The 18,004-nt window shown below is 39.1% G+C and overlaps 1 protein-coding gene across 2 annotated transcripts in view; it reads left to right on the top strand.

Moving 5' to 3' along the window:
• Window positions 1–6,547, top strand: part of LRRC8C (leucine rich repeat containing 8 VRAC subunit C) — a 92,881-nt gene extending 86,334 nt beyond the window's left edge. For both annotated transcript variants that reach the window (XM_019957106.2, XM_070786163.1), the window contains exon 3: window positions 4,090–6,547. In XM_019957106.2, the coding sequence (XP_019812665.2) occupies window positions 4,090–6,363 (2,274 nt within the window). In that variant the 3' untranslated portion in view covers window positions 6,364–6,547. The remainder of the gene's footprint in view (window positions 1–4,089) is intronic.
• The last annotated feature ends 11,457 nt before the right edge of the window (window positions 6,548–18,004 follow it).

The raw sequence follows: 18,004 nt of genomic DNA, 5'->3' as shown, positions 1-18,004 counted from the left end.
GCAGAACAGGATATGGTGGTGGGGCTTTCTTCCTGCTCTTACCCTAAGCACTCTTCCTTAGTCTTGCACTGCAGCCTGGAACCCTACCATTATTCTTTGGGGAAAAAAAAATTGCAGCTATTCTTTAAGGCTTATTTTGTACTCTAATCTTTAAATTTCTGGATTAGGTAAAGAGAAGTGAGATATAGGTTTAATTGGGCAAGCTACTCAAAAGAGCAGAAAAGTTGAAACAAAATCTTTTAAGTTCTTACAAGCTGCTGTTTACAAATATCCCACAAAACACCCCTTACTCTTTTCTTTTTTAAAGGAAGCCTTTCTGTCTTCTCTTTCTTTTACTGTACCTTTGAAAACATTGATGCTTTTCCCAGTTCTTCTCAGTGTTGGAGTGTTTACAGTAATCATAGAAAGTAACTTCCTTCCTCTCTTCTATGGCTACTGCACTGTTTAAATCCCCACCGTCTTTTCTCTTGGGCTCGGCAGCCTGCCCTCTTCCTTCTCATAGTGCCAGATAGACAACCTGCCATCACATCTTTGGGAATTCAACTCCAAGCTGTATCCCTGCTGGAGTCTTCTTGTGATGTGTCCTCTTAGCAGTATGAGCAGCTATTTTGCTTAGCTATTTGGACTAAATTCCAGCATCTTTTTCTACTCTCTGCTCATTTCTGACTAGTTAACAGCTTCTGGAAAGGATATCACTGTCTTTACCTTCCTGGGATTTAAATAAGCACATTTTAAAATGACATCTTGAAAGATTGAAAGAAATATGACATCGGAAAGCTGAGAGGAACTTCCAGAGTTCATCTATATATTACCTTCCTACGTTGGGCCGTTCTCTTAAAGCCATCGTAGCAGAAGTTTGGAGAAACGAGCAGACTGTCTGAAGTGGTGCTGTTTCATTGCTGTATGAAGGTTGGCAAGCTGTTGAAGTTCGCTGAAGCTTAGTTGGGTTCTTCTGTAGAATGCGGAGAAAATGACCTACTTCTGTAGCATGGCAGATGCTAGCCAATCAAGTGCGTTTGTCCTGAATATAAAGAGGTATCCCAGGAGGGCACACAACTGAGCCAGGGAGACACAAGCAGGATTTCAGGCCACACTTGCCCCTCAGCTGGACACCCTGGTGCCTGGCATAACCTGAAACCCTCTGCAGCAGCCAGGCTCTGGAGGTTAATCATCTGCCCCCATGAGGAGTGAGTCTGGAGAAGGGCAGGGCAGGAGGCAGTACTGGGACCATCTGGGTGTTTGGCAGGGACTTAGAACCTCCAAAAGGTACCTACCTGCCTTTTTACCTTCTGGCTGATCTTGCTTTACACCAATGCGTCTATGTTTTCATCACATCATTAACAATGTCATATTAACATACTTGGAGAAAGAAATGGCAACCAACTCCAGTATACTTACCGGAAAAATTCTATACACAGAGGAGACTGGTGGCCTGTAGTCCATGGGGTCACAAAAAATCAGACATGACTGAGCACAGCACGGCATTAACATCCTAGCTCAAAGGTGTCACTCTTGGAGAAGGTGCTGGGGAAGCATTTCTGTCCATACTGGTCTCTAGCCCCCACCTTTTGCCTGCTTCACAGGTGTGTTCAGTCGCTCAGTTGTGTCCAACTCTTTGCAACTTCATCAACTGTAGCCCGCCAGGCTCCTCTGTACATGGGATTTTCCAGGCAAGAATACTGGAGTGGGTTGCCATTTCCTTCTCCAGATAATTGAAGCTTCACAGATAATTGGAGCATTAAATGAGACTACAGTTGGGAAAACAGCTAGAACATGACCCCAGCCACTGAATTTCTTTTTCTGTTTGATATTTCTGCAGGGTAGACTCTAACATCTGTCTAGGCTTTCTCCTACTATTTTCTGTTCCAGGGGTTTCCATGGTACAGTGCTTGACCCCAAGAAATATAAAGGATGCCCTATTGAAATATGAGATTAAAATGAAAACTTTATGTTTATTTTAAACCTAAAGGAAAAATAAGCTTTCTAATATTTGGCTGATGGATTGGCAATACTTTATGGTTATAATTATAAATAGGCATATGTGAGTGAGTGAAAGCCACTCAGTTGTGTCCAATTCTTTGTAACCCCATGGACTATACAGTCCATGGAATTCTCCAGGCCAGAATACTGGAGTGGGTAGCTTTTCCCTTCTCCAGGGGATGTTCCCAACCCAGGGATCGAACACAGGTCTCCCTCACTGCAGGCAGATTCTTTACCAGCCAAGCCACCAGAGAAGCCCATAGACATATATATGCACACAAATATGGACGTGTTTAACACTTTTTTTCTCTGATACAGGTAAGTGATTAAAATGTTTGTTTGAAGACATTCTCAAACATTCTCACACCACTGTAGTCATGGAACCCTCTGAATGCAGTCACATTTGTTTTTCTTCCCTGCCTTCTTCTGATTTCCATAGTAAATGGTAGCCCCTGGTGTATCTTCTAGTCTACAGGGCGTTTATATATCTTTATAAACAAAACTTCCTCTCTTCCCCCTAACCTCATTCTTTCATTGTTATCCACATAGGATATGGGAAGAGATAAGCTTTTCCCCTAAAACATGTATAACTTTAAAAGGTAATTTGTTACTTAGGATGAAGTAAAATTGAGATCTTTTTTATTTAATCCTAGAAACTCAGTAAAATAAAATAAGAATGTGGGTTCTGGGTCCAGGTGGCCTGAGCTAGATGACATTAAGCAAGTTGCCTAACCTTTCTGTGCTTTCGTCTCCTCATCTGTGAAACTGGGGTAAAAAGAGTAATCTGCCTCATCAGGTTAAGGTGACAATTTTTTTTTTCCCCAAGCTGAATTTATTTATTTATTTATTTTCAAATTTTATTTTATTTTTAAACTTTATAATACTGTGTTAGTTTAAGGTGACAACTGAAATAAGTAATATCTTTGACATTTTTGGAATAGAATTGCATATTAAACACAACAGAAAGTTTGTTGCTGCCATCACTGTAATCACTGTCCTTAACTTTATCCCTAGGAAAGATCCACGCCCAGAACTATGCAACTCTGAGTTGGAAGGGCTAGCATCCGTGTCAGTTCTAGACTCATCCACTTTCTCAGCAAATATATACTGGTGGTCTCCTATATCAGATACTCAACTAAGGGCTGGACGCTCCACTGCATTGTCAAACCTTGTACAACACTTCTCTCTAAGGGCGTGTATCTCCCACGTCACCAACTTGTGGTCATATTCCTCGTGCCATAACAGTCCACTTTGTAATAGACTCAGTGTACACTTTGTGTACTTCTTCCTGAAGATGATTCCTCCAGGTTGATTCAAAGTGTAGTTTGCCTCATCCTATTTCATCTTTGGGAAGAAAGTGTTCTCTCTTACTGAAATTGCAATCTTATGAGACTGCAGGACTTAGTAGGGCTTAATATGATTTTCAACAAACTGAAGCATTAGTAGGGGAATAGAAGTTAATGTGATATTTTGTGTGAAAAGCAGCAAGTTTAGACATAACTATTTTACTATCAAACATTTCTATAGTCTTTCATCTCTCTCTGGATAAATAGCTTTTAAAAAAGCATAGTAAATTCCCATTTTATTAAAACTAGACATATTCATCTATGCATGACTAGGATATGGGTAGAAAGAAAAGAGGAAATGATAAAGACAGGAATTTCTCCCATATTTCCTCCTTTTAATCCTTTTATTTCTCGTACAGAAACTAATATAATGTTGGGAGCCATCCAGTTCAAGACTGAATCTGATAAGAGGATGTACTTCCGAGACCAATGACTGATTCCCCAAAGGCTTCAGTGAAAGAAGAAATGCAAACTTTTTTAAAATACGTGAAATGTTCTTCAAATATTTGTCATGCACTGTTCTGTGTGCTGACAAAACTGCTCCATTTTGTGTCATGAGTTAGATGTGGCAAACAAAGATAAGCATTTCATTTTTCTAACCTGTGGGCTAAGAATAAAAATCTCGTGCTGGAATTGAACATTGTATTCTCCAGGCAAAGGAAATGGACGTTTATTGGATGTTACTGCTGCTTTCCTTCTCACTAATGACATTATGAAAGCTCTTTGAGTAATATAATTTGGAAATATTATTTCTGTGTTTCAGGTCATGCAAGACAAGATAATCTGCCTTCCGAAAAGAGTACAGCCTTCTCAGAACCAGTCTTCTGTTTCAAATGTCTCTCAAGCAGTGGCCAGTACCACCCCACTGCCTCCACCCAAACCATCTCCTTCTAACCCGGTCACTGTGGAAATGAAAGGGCTGAAGACAGATTTGGACCTTCAGCAGTACAGCTTTATTAACCAGATGTGCTATGAGCGAGCCCTCCACTGGTACGCCAAGTATTTCCCATACCTAGTCCTCATTCATACCCTGGTCTTCATGCTCTGCAGCAACTTTTGGTTCAAGTTCCCTGGCTCCAGCTCCAAAATAGAACATTTCATCTCAATCCTGGGGAAGTGTTTTGACTCTCCCTGGACCACACGAGCCTTATCTGAAGTGTCTGGGGAGGACTCAGAAGAGAAGGACAACAGGAAGAACAACATGAGCAGGTCCAACACCACCCAGTCTGGTCCAGAAGGCAGTCTGGTCAATTCTCAGTCTTTAAAGTCAATTCCTGAGAAGTTTGTGGTTGACAAATCCACTGCAGGGGCTCTGGATAAGAAGGAGGGTGAGCAGGCAAAAGCTTTATTTGAGAAGGTGAAGAAGTTCCGGCTGCACGTAGAAGAAGGTGATATACTATATGCCATGTATGTTCGTCAGACTGTACTTAAGGTCATAAAATTCCTAATCATCATTGCATATAATAGTGCCCTGGTTTCCAAAGTCCAATTTACAGTGGACTGTAATGTTGACATTCAGGACATGACTGGATATAAAAACTTTTCTTGCAATCATACCATGGCACACTTGTTTTCAAAACTCTCCTTTTGCTACCTGTGCTTTGTAAGTATCTACGGATTGACGTGCCTTTATACGTTGTACTGGCTGTTCTACCGTTCTCTGAAGGAGTACTCTTTTGAGTATGTCAGGCAGGAGACTGGAATTGATGATATTCCAGACGTGAAAAATGACTTTGCTTTTATGCTTCATATGATAGATCAGTATGACCCTCTGTATTCCAAGAGATTCGCAGTGTTCCTATCTGAAGTGAGTGAAAACAAATTAAAGCAGCTGAACTTAAATAATGAGTGGACTCCAGATAAACTGAGGCAGAAGCTGCAGACAAATGCCCATAACCGCTTAGAACTGCCTCTCATCATGCTCTCTGGCCTTCCAGACACTGTTTTTGAAATCACAGAGTTGCAGTCCCTAAAACTTGAAATCATTAAGAACGTCATGATACCAGCCACAATCGCGCAGCTAGACAATCTCCAGGAGCTTTCTCTACACCAGTGCTCAGTCAAAATCCATAGCGCAGCATTGTCTTTCCTGAAGGAGAATCTCAAGGTCTTGAGCGTCAAGTTTGATGACATGAGGGAGCTGCCCCCCTGGATGTATGGCCTCCGGAACCTGGAGGAACTCTACCTGGTTGGCTCTCTAAGTCACGATATTTCCAGAAATGTCACCCTTGAGTCTCTGCGGGATCTCAAAAGCCTTAAAATTCTCTCGATCAAAAGCAATGTTTCCAAAATCCCACAGGCAGTGGTTGATGTTTCCAGCCATCTCCAGAAGATGTGCATACACAACGATGGCACCAAGCTGGTGATGCTCAACAACCTGAAGAAGATGACCAACCTGACAGAGCTGGAGCTGGTCCACTGTGACCTGGAGCGCATCCCTCACGCCGTATTCAGCCTGCTCAGCCTCCAGGAATTGGACCTCAAGGAAAATAATCTGAAATCCATAGAAGAGATCGTTAGCTTCCAGCACTTGAGAAAGCTGACAGTGTTGAAACTCTGGCATAACAGCATCACCTACATCCCAGAGCATATCAAGAAACTCACCAGCCTGGAGCGTCTGTCCTTCAGTCACAATAAAATCGAGGTGCTGCCTTCCCACCTCTTCCTATGCAACAAAATCCGTTACCTGGACTTGTCCTACAATGACATTCGATTTATCCCACCTGAGATCGGAGTTCTACAAAGTTTACAGTATTTTTCCATCACTTGTAACAAAGTGGAGAGCCTTCCAGATGAACTCTACTTCTGTAAGAAACTCAAAACTCTGAAGATTGGGAAAAACAGCCTATCAGTACTTTCCCCCAAAATTGGAAATTTGTTATTTCTTTCCTATTTAGATGTTAAAGGCAATCACTTTGAAATCCTCCCTCCTGAACTGGGTGACTGTCGGGCTTTGAAGCGAGCTGGTTTAGTTGTAGAAGACGCTCTGTTTGAAACCCTGCCTTCTGATGTCCGGGAGCAAATGAAAACTGAATAACTTATTTTTGTTTAACGTTTGACTGAAACATGCTTCTACCAAATACAGTATAAATAATTAGGTAGTCTTAATGCCTTTCCTACTTTATTATTATTTTTCTTCTTTTTCGCACAAAACAAAATGTACACAAAGAATGAGTAAGGAGTATGTATTTTTTAATAAAAATTTAATTGTATTTTTTCAATATTAGTATTTTAAAGATTTATTTGTCCTGGAACCTAATGTATCTATTATTGTTTTCTACTGACAGAGACAGATGGTTCCACCTGTTTTTGTTTGGTTTTTTTGTTTGTTTGCTTGCTTGCTTGTTTGTTTTGGTTTTTTGGTAAATTCTTGTGGAAGGAAGGGAATTTTAGGTTGCATGCTTTTGGTATTTTTTAAATCGATGAAGATACTTTGCCAAGGTCATTTTTTAGCTTGTTTACATCTGTACAGGGTCTTTATTTTTGTTTTCATTGTATACATTGTATGTGTATCAAGGAATCTCTGCTAGTTATTTTAATACCAGCTGCCTTCTGCATTGGTCAAGTATTTCGTTGTATAGAAAACTCTTCTCTGGAGTATAAGCTCACATAAGTGCATTGTCATGGACTATTATTTTCAAAATTTCCCCTTGCCTCCAGCAGAACCCTAAATTGTATTCTTTCACATACCTGACAGTTATTTATCATTAGGCAAGGATTTTTTAAGTAAGGACGATAATCTTCCATGGTCAGCTTGCTTGGATTGGTCATTTATAATTTAACTGATGTACATTACTACCAACATTTTTAAAATGTTGAAAATATTTCCTTCAGTGAAAAAGGAAATGCAGAAACTCCTCCCCTTTAATATAAATGTTGTTATGTAGTTGTGGTGAACAACCTTAGAAAAGCTAATTTATTTTAATTAAAATAGCTAATTAAATTTAAAAATCAGAATCAGAAGCCTGCTTTTTAGTAATTTAATCATCTTTGATATCTTGATATGTGAATACATCCGATGGGAAAAAAAAAAAACAGTGCTACTAAAGCACCCTGCTAAAGAGCTGGTGCGCTCCAGCTAGGCGCGCTGGTTCCTCTGGGCAGTGTGGCAGTGGTGACCTCTATTCAAATTCTGCCTGTTACACAAACTAATCAATGTATACACACACATATATATGTATTAATCAATCTCCCTCAAGTCAGCCCTTGCTATGAATGCTAGTGATGCAAGCACAGAAACTCTGTCTGTTCTCTTTGGCTTAAAAAAGTTTATCTCATCTAAAATAATTCTATTCCTTTATTTTTTTAAGTGTGAAAAAATAGCTGAGTGGCTATCACTTAGAAACAATTTTTGCCTGGTGGCCAGCAGAGTTTTTATTTTATCTCTCTACTAAAAAATCCAGCATAGTGGAAAGTGAAAGTAGCTCAGTCGTGTCTGAGTCTTTTGACCCCATGGACTATACAGTCCATGGGATTCTCCAGGCCAGAATACTGGAGTGGGTAGCCATTCCCTTTCCCAGGGGATCTTCCCAACCCACGATCAAACCCATGTCTCCCACATTGCAGGCGGATTCTTTACCAGCTGAGCCCCCAGGGAAGCCCAAAATGTATGGGTCTTGGGCAAAAGTTTTCACTGATTATTAAACTGTGTAAAACAGGAAAATGGAAACACTATTTGTGCCCTCAATCCAGGACCAGTGCTATCTATCATGGGAATTTTGTTTCATGTTCCAGCTTCACACTCACTGTTTTCAGAACCCTAGTCTGATCTAAGACGGTTTTGTGACTTAACAAAAAAAAAAGTAGGAAGATGGTTTGGGTTTCAAAATGCTGGTTTTAAAATTTACTCCTTGATCCTGGTAAATTTGCTTAATGACACTTTGAGTCATACACGGGACACAGCTCTACAAACTACTCAGCAGATACATGTACCTCCATTGTATTTTAAACGTTATGATACATCATGGGGTAAAGGATTTGGGGAAGAGATGCTTTTCATTTATTGAATAATTTAATCATGTAGACCAAAGTGCTTTGCTGTTTCTGCTACATGTTTAAGTGTTAGAATGGTGATTTTGTATAGCTGGTTTATTTTGACCTGGAATTGAAACAATATGTTTAAAATAGCAACACGGTTTTACTTCTTTGATAAAATATTCAATTCTAGTATGTTTTTAGGATCTTGATTATGAACCATGAGTTGTATTTAGAGACATAGCACTACCTGTTTTAAACAAACAAACCTGGAAGATTGTCCGTCACTGAGCATGACAAGAATACCCCTGTTGAAAGGTGAGCTTTGATAACTACTGTTAAGACACTGGGTGCATTATTCTTCTGGATAAAATTTATACTTGTTTTCTATATCACCCTTAAAAAGGGATCTATTCAGGTTAAACATCATATTTATGCTGAAATCTTTATCTGGTGTTAACTTATAATCTCCCATGGGTTCATAACTGAAGTAAGTAACTAGTAATTAGTCTTTGTGACAACTTGCTCAAAATGTCAAAATAATTTTATTTACTTCCTTAATGATTTCACAGGTTGACCCTAACCTAAGTTCTAAATAACATCCAGTAAATCAGTATAGTTCTGAGTTTATGGTTTAACTAGGAAGGAAAATTCCTAGATGTTTGTTAGATTTTATAAAAATTCAAAATGTTCGAACTTCATCTTGAGTCTCAATTTTCCAACTTGACCCTTTTAAATATTGTATATTTTTGTTCACATTCTTAAGTAAAAAGCATTTAATTACTCTTTAGCCGTTAAATGGGAAACTCAGGTAAATGAACTGCTGACTTTTCTAAAGTTCTTTAATGAATCAACTCAGTGTTAAAAGGAGTATTTACCTAATCCTTTTCATATTTTTACAAGTGCTCTTGCTAAAAAGGAACAACTAGCTCTATTTCTCCAACTTCTATAAGATTCATGAGAAACTGCTTATGTAAATATAAAAGCATCATACATACTCAAGTCCTATGGCTACTGGACACCCTTGGTGAGTATGCTTTTTGGTCAGTTTTAATGGTTAAGTATAGATCAGTTGTTGGTGGATGGTCCGGTTGAAACACAGCATCTAAGTATATCCTAGTGGAACTCACCTAAAAAGACTACACCTCAGAAAACTAGTTATTTGTTGGGTTTTCACTCACTCTGTTTTGTTTTTAGTACAATGGTTTTTAACATATGTGTTCTTGATTCAGTGAAACCTGTTATTTACACTGGTGAATTTTCTGATTGTTCACCCACCTTTCCCCTGCCTTAGGTTTCCCATGTAGTTAGTGCAATGAGTTCTAACAATTTCCACAGCATCCCATGTGCAGGCACTACTTTTTCAGAAAGGATTGGAAAATAAGCCTGCTGTGAGTATTCTGTTCATTTATAGGTGCCTCCTTCTCTGCCTCTGAAGCCATCTTTACAGAGAGGGGCTTAGCAACCTGAAGTATTCCATGAGTTACTGGGGATGAACAAAGTTCATGTTTTTGCAACATGCTCTCTTATGATTTCTGTTATAAGAAAGGGAAGAAAAAAATATTTACATCTGTTGTTACCATTCCCCCCAAGAGTTTTGCTGTGGTTTATGTTCCTAATTCCAAGAAAAGTTCATTTTTTTAAGTAGTGTTTTACTCTCTAATGTAGTGTAGTGATAGTCACTCAGCCGTGTCTGATTCTTTGCTACCCCATGGATTGTAGCCCACCAGGCTCCTCTGTCCATGGGATTTCATAGCAAATACCTGATCAGTAGTAGTGATATATTTATTATACTTAAACAGTGATCCACCTTTATGCAAACTGCAGTATTTAGTAGAAAAGAGATAAGCTTCTAGACAACTTAAATTTGTGTTTAGAAACTAAATTGATTCAGTTTGTGTTCTCCTATGAATCTTGAATGTGATAATGCTATTCAGGCAGTTCACATTTTTGGTAGGATCTCAATAACTCAGGGTAGGTAGGGTTCCATAGCAAAATAGCACAGTTATTAGTGAGGGGAATGCCTCAAGGGTCTGTAAGATTTTCTCTTTTTTTTTTTTTTCCTGTCTATTCAGACACATTGTAAGAAAACTTGGACAGTCTCAGACCTGCCATTGATTTTTCAGATTGAGGCCTCAGTGACATGCTTCTAATACAATTTCATACCAGTCTTTCAAACTAGCTATCCACTCTTACTCCATCTTCTCAGAGACTTTCACTGGTAAAGGTAACATGCTTAAATTCATTTTGGGGAGACAGGGAGGAGAGAAGCTCTCCTCTCACACCAAGGAATTTTTTCTTTTTATTCAGTTCAGTTCAGTTCAGTCACTCAGTCGTGTCTGACTCTTTGTGACCCCGTGAATCGCAGTACGCCAGGCTTCCCTGTCCATCACCAACTCCCGGAGTTCACTCAGACTCACGTGCATTGAGTCCGTGATGCCATCCAGCCATCTCATCCTCTGTCGACCCTTTTCCTCCTGCCCCCAACCCCTCCCAGCATCAGAGTCTTTTCCAATGAGTCAACTCTTCTCATGAGATGGCCAAAGTACTGGAGTTTCAGCTTTAGCATCATTCTTTCCAAAGAACACCCAGGGCTGATCTCCTTTAAAATGGACTGGTTGGATCTCCTTGCAGTCCAAGGGACTCTCAAGAGTCTTCTGCAACACCACAGTTCAAAAGCATCAATTCTTCGGGGCTCAGACCTCAAAAAGGGGTATATAACTTCAAACAGTTTTTTGGTCCTGTTAAATAACAGTTCCTATACATGGTTTTGGATATGGTATAAATTTGCTTTCTGCTGAACATTGTTCACTCTCTCATATGATTCTGCCTATTTAATGAATATTTTTTTGTGGGGTTGAAACTCAATGCCTTATGTGGTCACTTAGATTTCCTTTTGCTGCTCGTTTCCTCTTACTGTATATGTTCAGATTTTGTCAGTGCTGGCAAAACCTCCAAGACTGTCAAGAAAATGCTTGAAAGTTGATCTGTCATAGTGTAAATTCATGATACAATGTCTTAATGTTATTTGGCTATGTAGTACATAGGAAGAGAAAATAAATTAAATAAAATCGTTTTTGTAATTTAAAATTGAGATCAGACCCTTTCTTATTTATTTGTAGAAATCATGTTTCTCTTTTGCATTTCTCTTATGTTTTTGCATATTCTGTTACCAAGGCTCCCCGTACTCTGCAGGAAATAGGCTGCATGCATTTTTTTCACTTTGTATTTGGCTAGTTTCTGCAATTGTGACTAATGATTTCCTTCCTTAATTCTCTGTACTGCATCTACCTAAGGTGCCCCTGGAGTTTCATTTGGGTCATTAGTGCCTTGCTGTGTAATCTGGAGTGCAGTTTCTATGTATTTGCCAGATCAGACTGTACAATGGCTGTCCAGCCCAGGTCTCAGTAAATACTTTTATGGTAATAATTGGGTCTACTTAAAGAAATCAGAATGTTTCTGTACAACTAGAAAGACTTCCCTAGTTAAACACATACACTCCAAGCATAGGGAAGTGCTTAATAAAATAACTTTATGAACCACTTATGCATAAGAAAATTGTGGATGGTAACTTTGAAGCTAAATTATCATTTTACAAATTTTTCTGTAGTTATTTATGACTCAGTTATTTCACTGATAATCAACTGATAGTCCTTTGGGAAAGAACTGTCGAGATGAGGAGAGATTGTGAGTGTGATGAGAGAGGCCTTGCGAATATGTGTACAGAAACTTAGAAGGAATTATGGGAGAGTGCTGGAGAAACTTCGGAGACGAGCTGAGATGGGCAGCAGATCAGAAACATCTCGTGATTCCAGTGCAAGTTGCACAAATAAAAAGTCTCTGTCCACTGCCACCTCCCACCACCCCATCTTCCAGTCCTTTCGTGTACACAGAACATCGAGATAAACACTAAAATTAACTCAGTTGTTTCAGTTAGCAAGGTACAGGATAAGCACTTTGATTTAGATGGAGAGATATATGAAAGTCACTAAAATAAGCAGGGTACTTAAACAGCCATAACACCAGGCCTGTGTGTTTCTGAATGTATATTTGAATGTCATTCTAAATATCCAAGCAGGAAAAAGTGAAAAGCTCTTCATAAGCTGCATTATTTTTATGTATAAATCTTTGAATACAGGTTATAATTTAGGTTTCATATTTAAGCATCTGTGAACAAATCAAGGTATGAGTGAACATTTATGTGATCAGGCATACCACAGTGATGAAGTTTTCAGAGTCTGGATATTTTGCATAAAAAGCACAGCACTAGGGGACTTCCCTGGTGGTCCTGTGGATGAGAATCTGCCTTGCAATGCAGGGGACATGGGTTCAATCCCTGGTTGGGGAACTAAAATCCCACACGCCGCAGAGTAACTAAGCCCATGCACTGCAACTACTGAGCCCAGATGCCGAGTCTGTACACCACAGAGAAAGATTCCACATGATGCAGTGAAGAATCTGTATGCTACCATTGAGACCTGACTCAGCCAAATAAATAATAATAATAAAATAAATAAATATTTTTAAAAACAAAGCATCAGGCAAAGATTTTATCACCAAACATCTTAACCAAACTGGCCATTCTGATTATTGTGATTCAGGGGTTCCTCTGTTGTAAAGTTTGGAAACAGTTAGAAGATGGTCTTTCTCTTTATTTTTTTTTAGTCCTTTAATTAATTTTTTGAACTGAAGAATAGTTGATTCACAATGTTGCTATTGTTATTACACAGCGAAGTGATTCAGATATAAAGATATTGCTGCTGCTATTTAGTTGCTAAGTCTTGTCTGACTCTTTTCCAACCCCATGAACTGTAGCCCGTCAGGCTCCTCTGTCCATGGGATTTCCCAGGCAAGAATACTGGAGTAGGTTGCCATTTTCTTTCTCCAGGGGATCTTCCCAACTCAGGGACTGAACCTACCTATCTTGCTTGGCAGGTGGATTCTTTACCACTGAGCCACCTGGGAAGCCCCAGATATATGGATATAAAAATATATATATTCTTTTTCAGATTTTTTCCATTATAGGTTATTAAAAGATATTGACCATAGTCCCCTGTGCTATGCATTAGGTCCCTGTGGAATTAATTTTATTTCAACTCAGGTTACATCTAGACATCACCATTAAAAGTATTTAGTTCCATTCTTATTAGTATAATATGATAATTACCTGATCAGGTAATACAGATCTTGGGAAAAGTGACACAAAAAGGCCACATATAAGTTTTGCATTTTATATCTCTTCCATAATTCTTCTAAGAAAAATATCAACTCCTCAGCAGTGATTTTGGTATAGGGATAAACAACATTTTTATCTGAATTACAAAGTTCTTGGGATTCCATTGTAATTTCACATAGACTATCTGGAATAATTTTGTTAAAATCATACTCTAAGTAACATTTGAACAGCTTTCAACTTGTCAGGCTGATTTAGTCCAAGAATAAATAAAATCAATACAAGAACATGAAGCTACATCATTGTAAACTTGAGAAATAAATGTCCACAAATTTATGAAGTAGTAGGTGTGTTCCATTTATTCTATTGAGTTATATGTATAAATTACAGTTCTTAATGATTTAAGTTGCTCCATAAAAAATACTTTATAATGTAGCCAGTCTCAACAAAAACCTGAGGCCATGTACATTAATGACCACTAAAGTGGTGTTAAAGAAAAATTAATCTTGATACTTGTTAGAATGGTAAGAAAGACTTTATTTAGAACTCATTATTTATTCAGGGTTGTTTCTTAATTCTCCCAGGTTCTAGCCTCTGGTAATGTGACTTATAGACTTTCTTGGAAGTCACATTCTGAACCTTAACAGTATCAGCATATTCAGAGGTTTAGTTGTTTTATGCATCCAGAAACAAAGATAGGATGCTAACTCCCCTTACTTTGGTGAGGAATTGTTTTGGCTGTTTTTTCAAATTGAAGTACATTTCATTAACAATGTTGTCGCTTCAGGTGTACAGAAAATTGATTGGGTTTTATATATATATATATATATATATATATGTATATGTATATGTGTGTATATATACTCCTTTCCAGATTATTTTCCATTATAGGTTATTACAAGAAGTGAGGAAGTATTTAAAATGAGTTCATGCTTGTAAAATTGGAAACTAGAGATTAAGCTTCAATCAAAACTATTCACTCTAAGCATTTAGCTATATAAATATTTTGTAAGTCCAGATAACCTCTCAGAGAAACTGAACTGGTGTCTAATGGGAAATATGAAAAACGTCAGAGGGATTAAATACCTGGTTTATTTACATAAGGCGTTTGTTTGTTATGAGGGCACAGGGGATAGAGGTGTGATTGACTTAACCGGGAGCCTCCTGATGAAGGATGCTCAGTGCACTTTCTAAACTTCAGGCTGATTCATTGCCCTTCAGTTCTATCAACAATGTTAAAACCATCAAATCTCAATTATGGAAAACTAGCTAGATCATTATTTTCAGAAAACTTCTCCTAAGTCAGAAACTATTGAAAGCTTTAACTATAAATCTGATCAAGAACTCACATCAAAAATGCTTGAAAGTTTACTGCAAAACCTTGTAGAAAATGCTTGTAAGACAGAATTTGCATTCTAGGTTGTTTTAAAATACTTAGACTCATAGACATTTTTTTCTTATGTGTACAAGGAGGAAACAAACATTATACAAAAATGTGTCTAGGACTCTAAATGCTTTAAATAGACATGACAATAAAGGAGTTATCAATAACCTCAGATATGCAGCTGACACCACCCTTATGGCAGAAAGTGAAGAGGAACTAAAGAGCTTATTCATGGTGAAAGAGGAGAGTGAAAAAGCTGGCTTAAAACTCCACATTCAAAAAACAAAGATGGTGACATGCGGTCCCATCACTTCATGGCAAACAGATGGGGAACAATGGAAACAGTGACAGACTTTGTTTTCTTGGGCTCCAAAATCACTGCAGATGGTGACTACAGCCACAAAATTAAAAGACGTTTGTTCCTTGGAAGAAAAGCAATGACAAACCTTGACAGTGTATTAAAAGGCAGAGACATTACTTTGCTGACAAAGGTCTGTCTAGTCAAAGCTATGGCTTTTCCATTAGTCATGTATGCATGTGAGAGTTGGACCATAGAAAAGGCTGAGCACTGAAGAATTGATGCTTTTGAACTATGGTGTTGGAGAAGACTCTTGAGATTCCCTTGGACTGCAAGGAGATCCAACCAGCCAATCCTAAAGGAAATCAATCCTGAATATTCATTAGAAGGACTGATGCTGAAGGTGAAACTCCAATACTTTGGCCACCTGATGTGAATAGCCGATTCATTAGAAAAGACCCTGATGCTGGGAAAGATTGAAGGCAGAAGGAGAAGGGGATGAGAGAGGATGAGATGGTTAGATGGCATCACTGACTCAATGGATATGAGTTTGAGCAAGCACTGGGAGCTGGTGAAGGATAGGGAAGCTTGGCATGCTGCAGTCCGTGGGGTCTCAAAAAGTTGGACACAACTGAGCAATTGAACAACAGCAATTGATTAGACAGGGATTCACAGGTTGTTAAATATTCATAAAAATGCCCCTTCTATCTTCAATCCTATCCATCCAAATCTAATTTTGGCTCTACTTATACTAAGATCCCAGAGATGTTTTAAAAGAATTTTAAGACATTAAGAATTTCTCTCAAGACTTTCTACATGCCTTGACTTACCAGTTGTACTATGATTATTTTAAGACTTACCATGAAAAAAAAAAAAAAAGACTTACCATGTCTCTTCTTCCAGAGTTGTAGTTCCAATGATTGCGGAAACCAAGACCTAATTTATTTTTGTATTTTTCTAAGTGCTTCTCATTCTGACTTCTATGAAATGAATCCTGAAAAACCATTTCATTAACGGAGAGCCTTGGAGCTATGAAGGGCCATGGTCCCTGTTCAAACTGGTTCTTGAATGTAGTTGTAACAAACTACCACACACTGGGTGGGTTAAACAAACAGTTATTGTTCGTAGTTCTAGGTCAAGGTGTCAGCAGAGTTGGTTTCTCCTGATGGTCATGAGGGAGAAACTGTTTCATAAGTCTGTGGTTTGCAGGCAATCTTTGGTAATCCTCGGCTGATGGATGCATCACCTGATCTCTACCTCCATCTTCATTAGGAGGTGTTATCACAGGCATTACCCCTGTGTGTCTCTTGTTTTAAGTACACAGTAATATTGGATCTGAGCCCATACTGATGCCATCATCTTAACTTGATAATCTGCAAAGACCTTATTTCCAAATAATTTCACATTCACAGGTAGGGGTTAGGACTTCTTCTTTGGGAGAGGGGACACAATTCATGACACTAAGCAAGATATTTCTTTCTTGATAAAGCTATTAAATTCTAGGTTTCTTAGAAACATGGGATTTGGAGGCCTTGGTTGATCCAAAGGTTTTCATATAGTATTCCAAGAAGCTCTAACTCTCCGAAAATGTATCTCAGAAGGACTCAGAGACCAGATAGGTCTCCTGCTTTCATATCTGTACTACTTACTATTGCCTTGTAAAAAACAAAACCAAAAATGTAATACTGCTGCTACTAAGTCGCCTCAGTCGTGTCTGACTCTGTGCGACCCCAGAGATGGCAGCCCACCAGGCTCCCCCATCCCTGGGATTCTCCAGGCAAGAACACTGGAGTGGGTTGCCATTTCCTTCTCCAATGCATGAAAGTGAAAAGTGAAAGTGAAGTCACTCAGTCGTGTCCGACCCTCAGCAACCCCATGGACTGCAGCCTTCCAGGCTCTTCCATCCATAGGATTTTCCAGGCAAGAGTACTGGAGTGGGGTGCCATTGCCTTCTCCAAAAAACGTAATAGGGTGAAGCAATTATTTATTACACTCCCAGATTCTGTGGATAAGGAATTTGGAAAGGGCACAGCAAAGGCAGCTTATCTCTGCCCCATGGTATCTGAGACCCCGGTTGGGAAAACTTGGTGGATGGATGCTAAAAGCGTCTGGAGATGTCTCTACTCCCACGTGTGGCGTTTGATTCTGGCTGTTGGCTGGAAACTCCTTGGGCCTCTCCACACAGCATGGGAAGCTTCAGGGTAGCCAGAGATCTTAGATGATAACTGAGGGTTCCAAGGTTGCTGTTTCAACAGGCAGAAAGTATACAGCATCACCTTTTATGACCTCACTTCTGCTATATTCTATTGGTGGTTGTTGTTGTTCAGTCTCTAAGTCATGTCCAACTCTTTGCAACCCCATGGACTGCAGCACGCCAGGCTTCTGTCCTTCACTAGCCACCCGAGCTTGCTCAAACTCATGTCCATTGAGTCAGTGATGCCATCTAGCCATCTTATCCTCTGTGGCCCACTTCTCCTTTTGCCCTCAACCTTTCCCAGCATCAGGGTCTTTTCTCTTAGTTGAAATAGTTGTAAATCTTGTCCATGTCAGGGGCAGAGGAGTAGGGACACAGAAACCCACTTTTCGATGGAAGGAGTGTCTATGTCCATCCACATACGTGGAACAGGAGATACTGATGAGACAAATCTGAGAAAAATATAATCTGACACACTACCCACACCATCCTCTTCAACTATTGGGCAGCACCTCTCTACTGCTGATGTTCACTGGCGCTTGTAGCTAAGAAATGCGGGATCCATAGAGGCCAAGCACACTCACAAACTTCCCACAACCTGTCAGTGTGTCCAGTGATTATTATAAAAAACTAGAGAATTGAGAAAGCTAGCATT

Source organism: Bos indicus, chromosome 3 (assembly GCF_029378745.1).
Source record: "Bos indicus isolate NIAB-ARS_2022 breed Sahiwal x Tharparkar chromosome 3, NIAB-ARS_B.indTharparkar_mat_pri_1.0, whole genome shotgun sequence".
In the NCBI taxonomy this organism is placed as follows: Eukaryota; Metazoa; Chordata; class Mammalia; order Artiodactyla; family Bovidae; genus Bos; species Bos indicus.
This window is presented reverse-complemented; position numbering and strand designations above follow the sequence as displayed.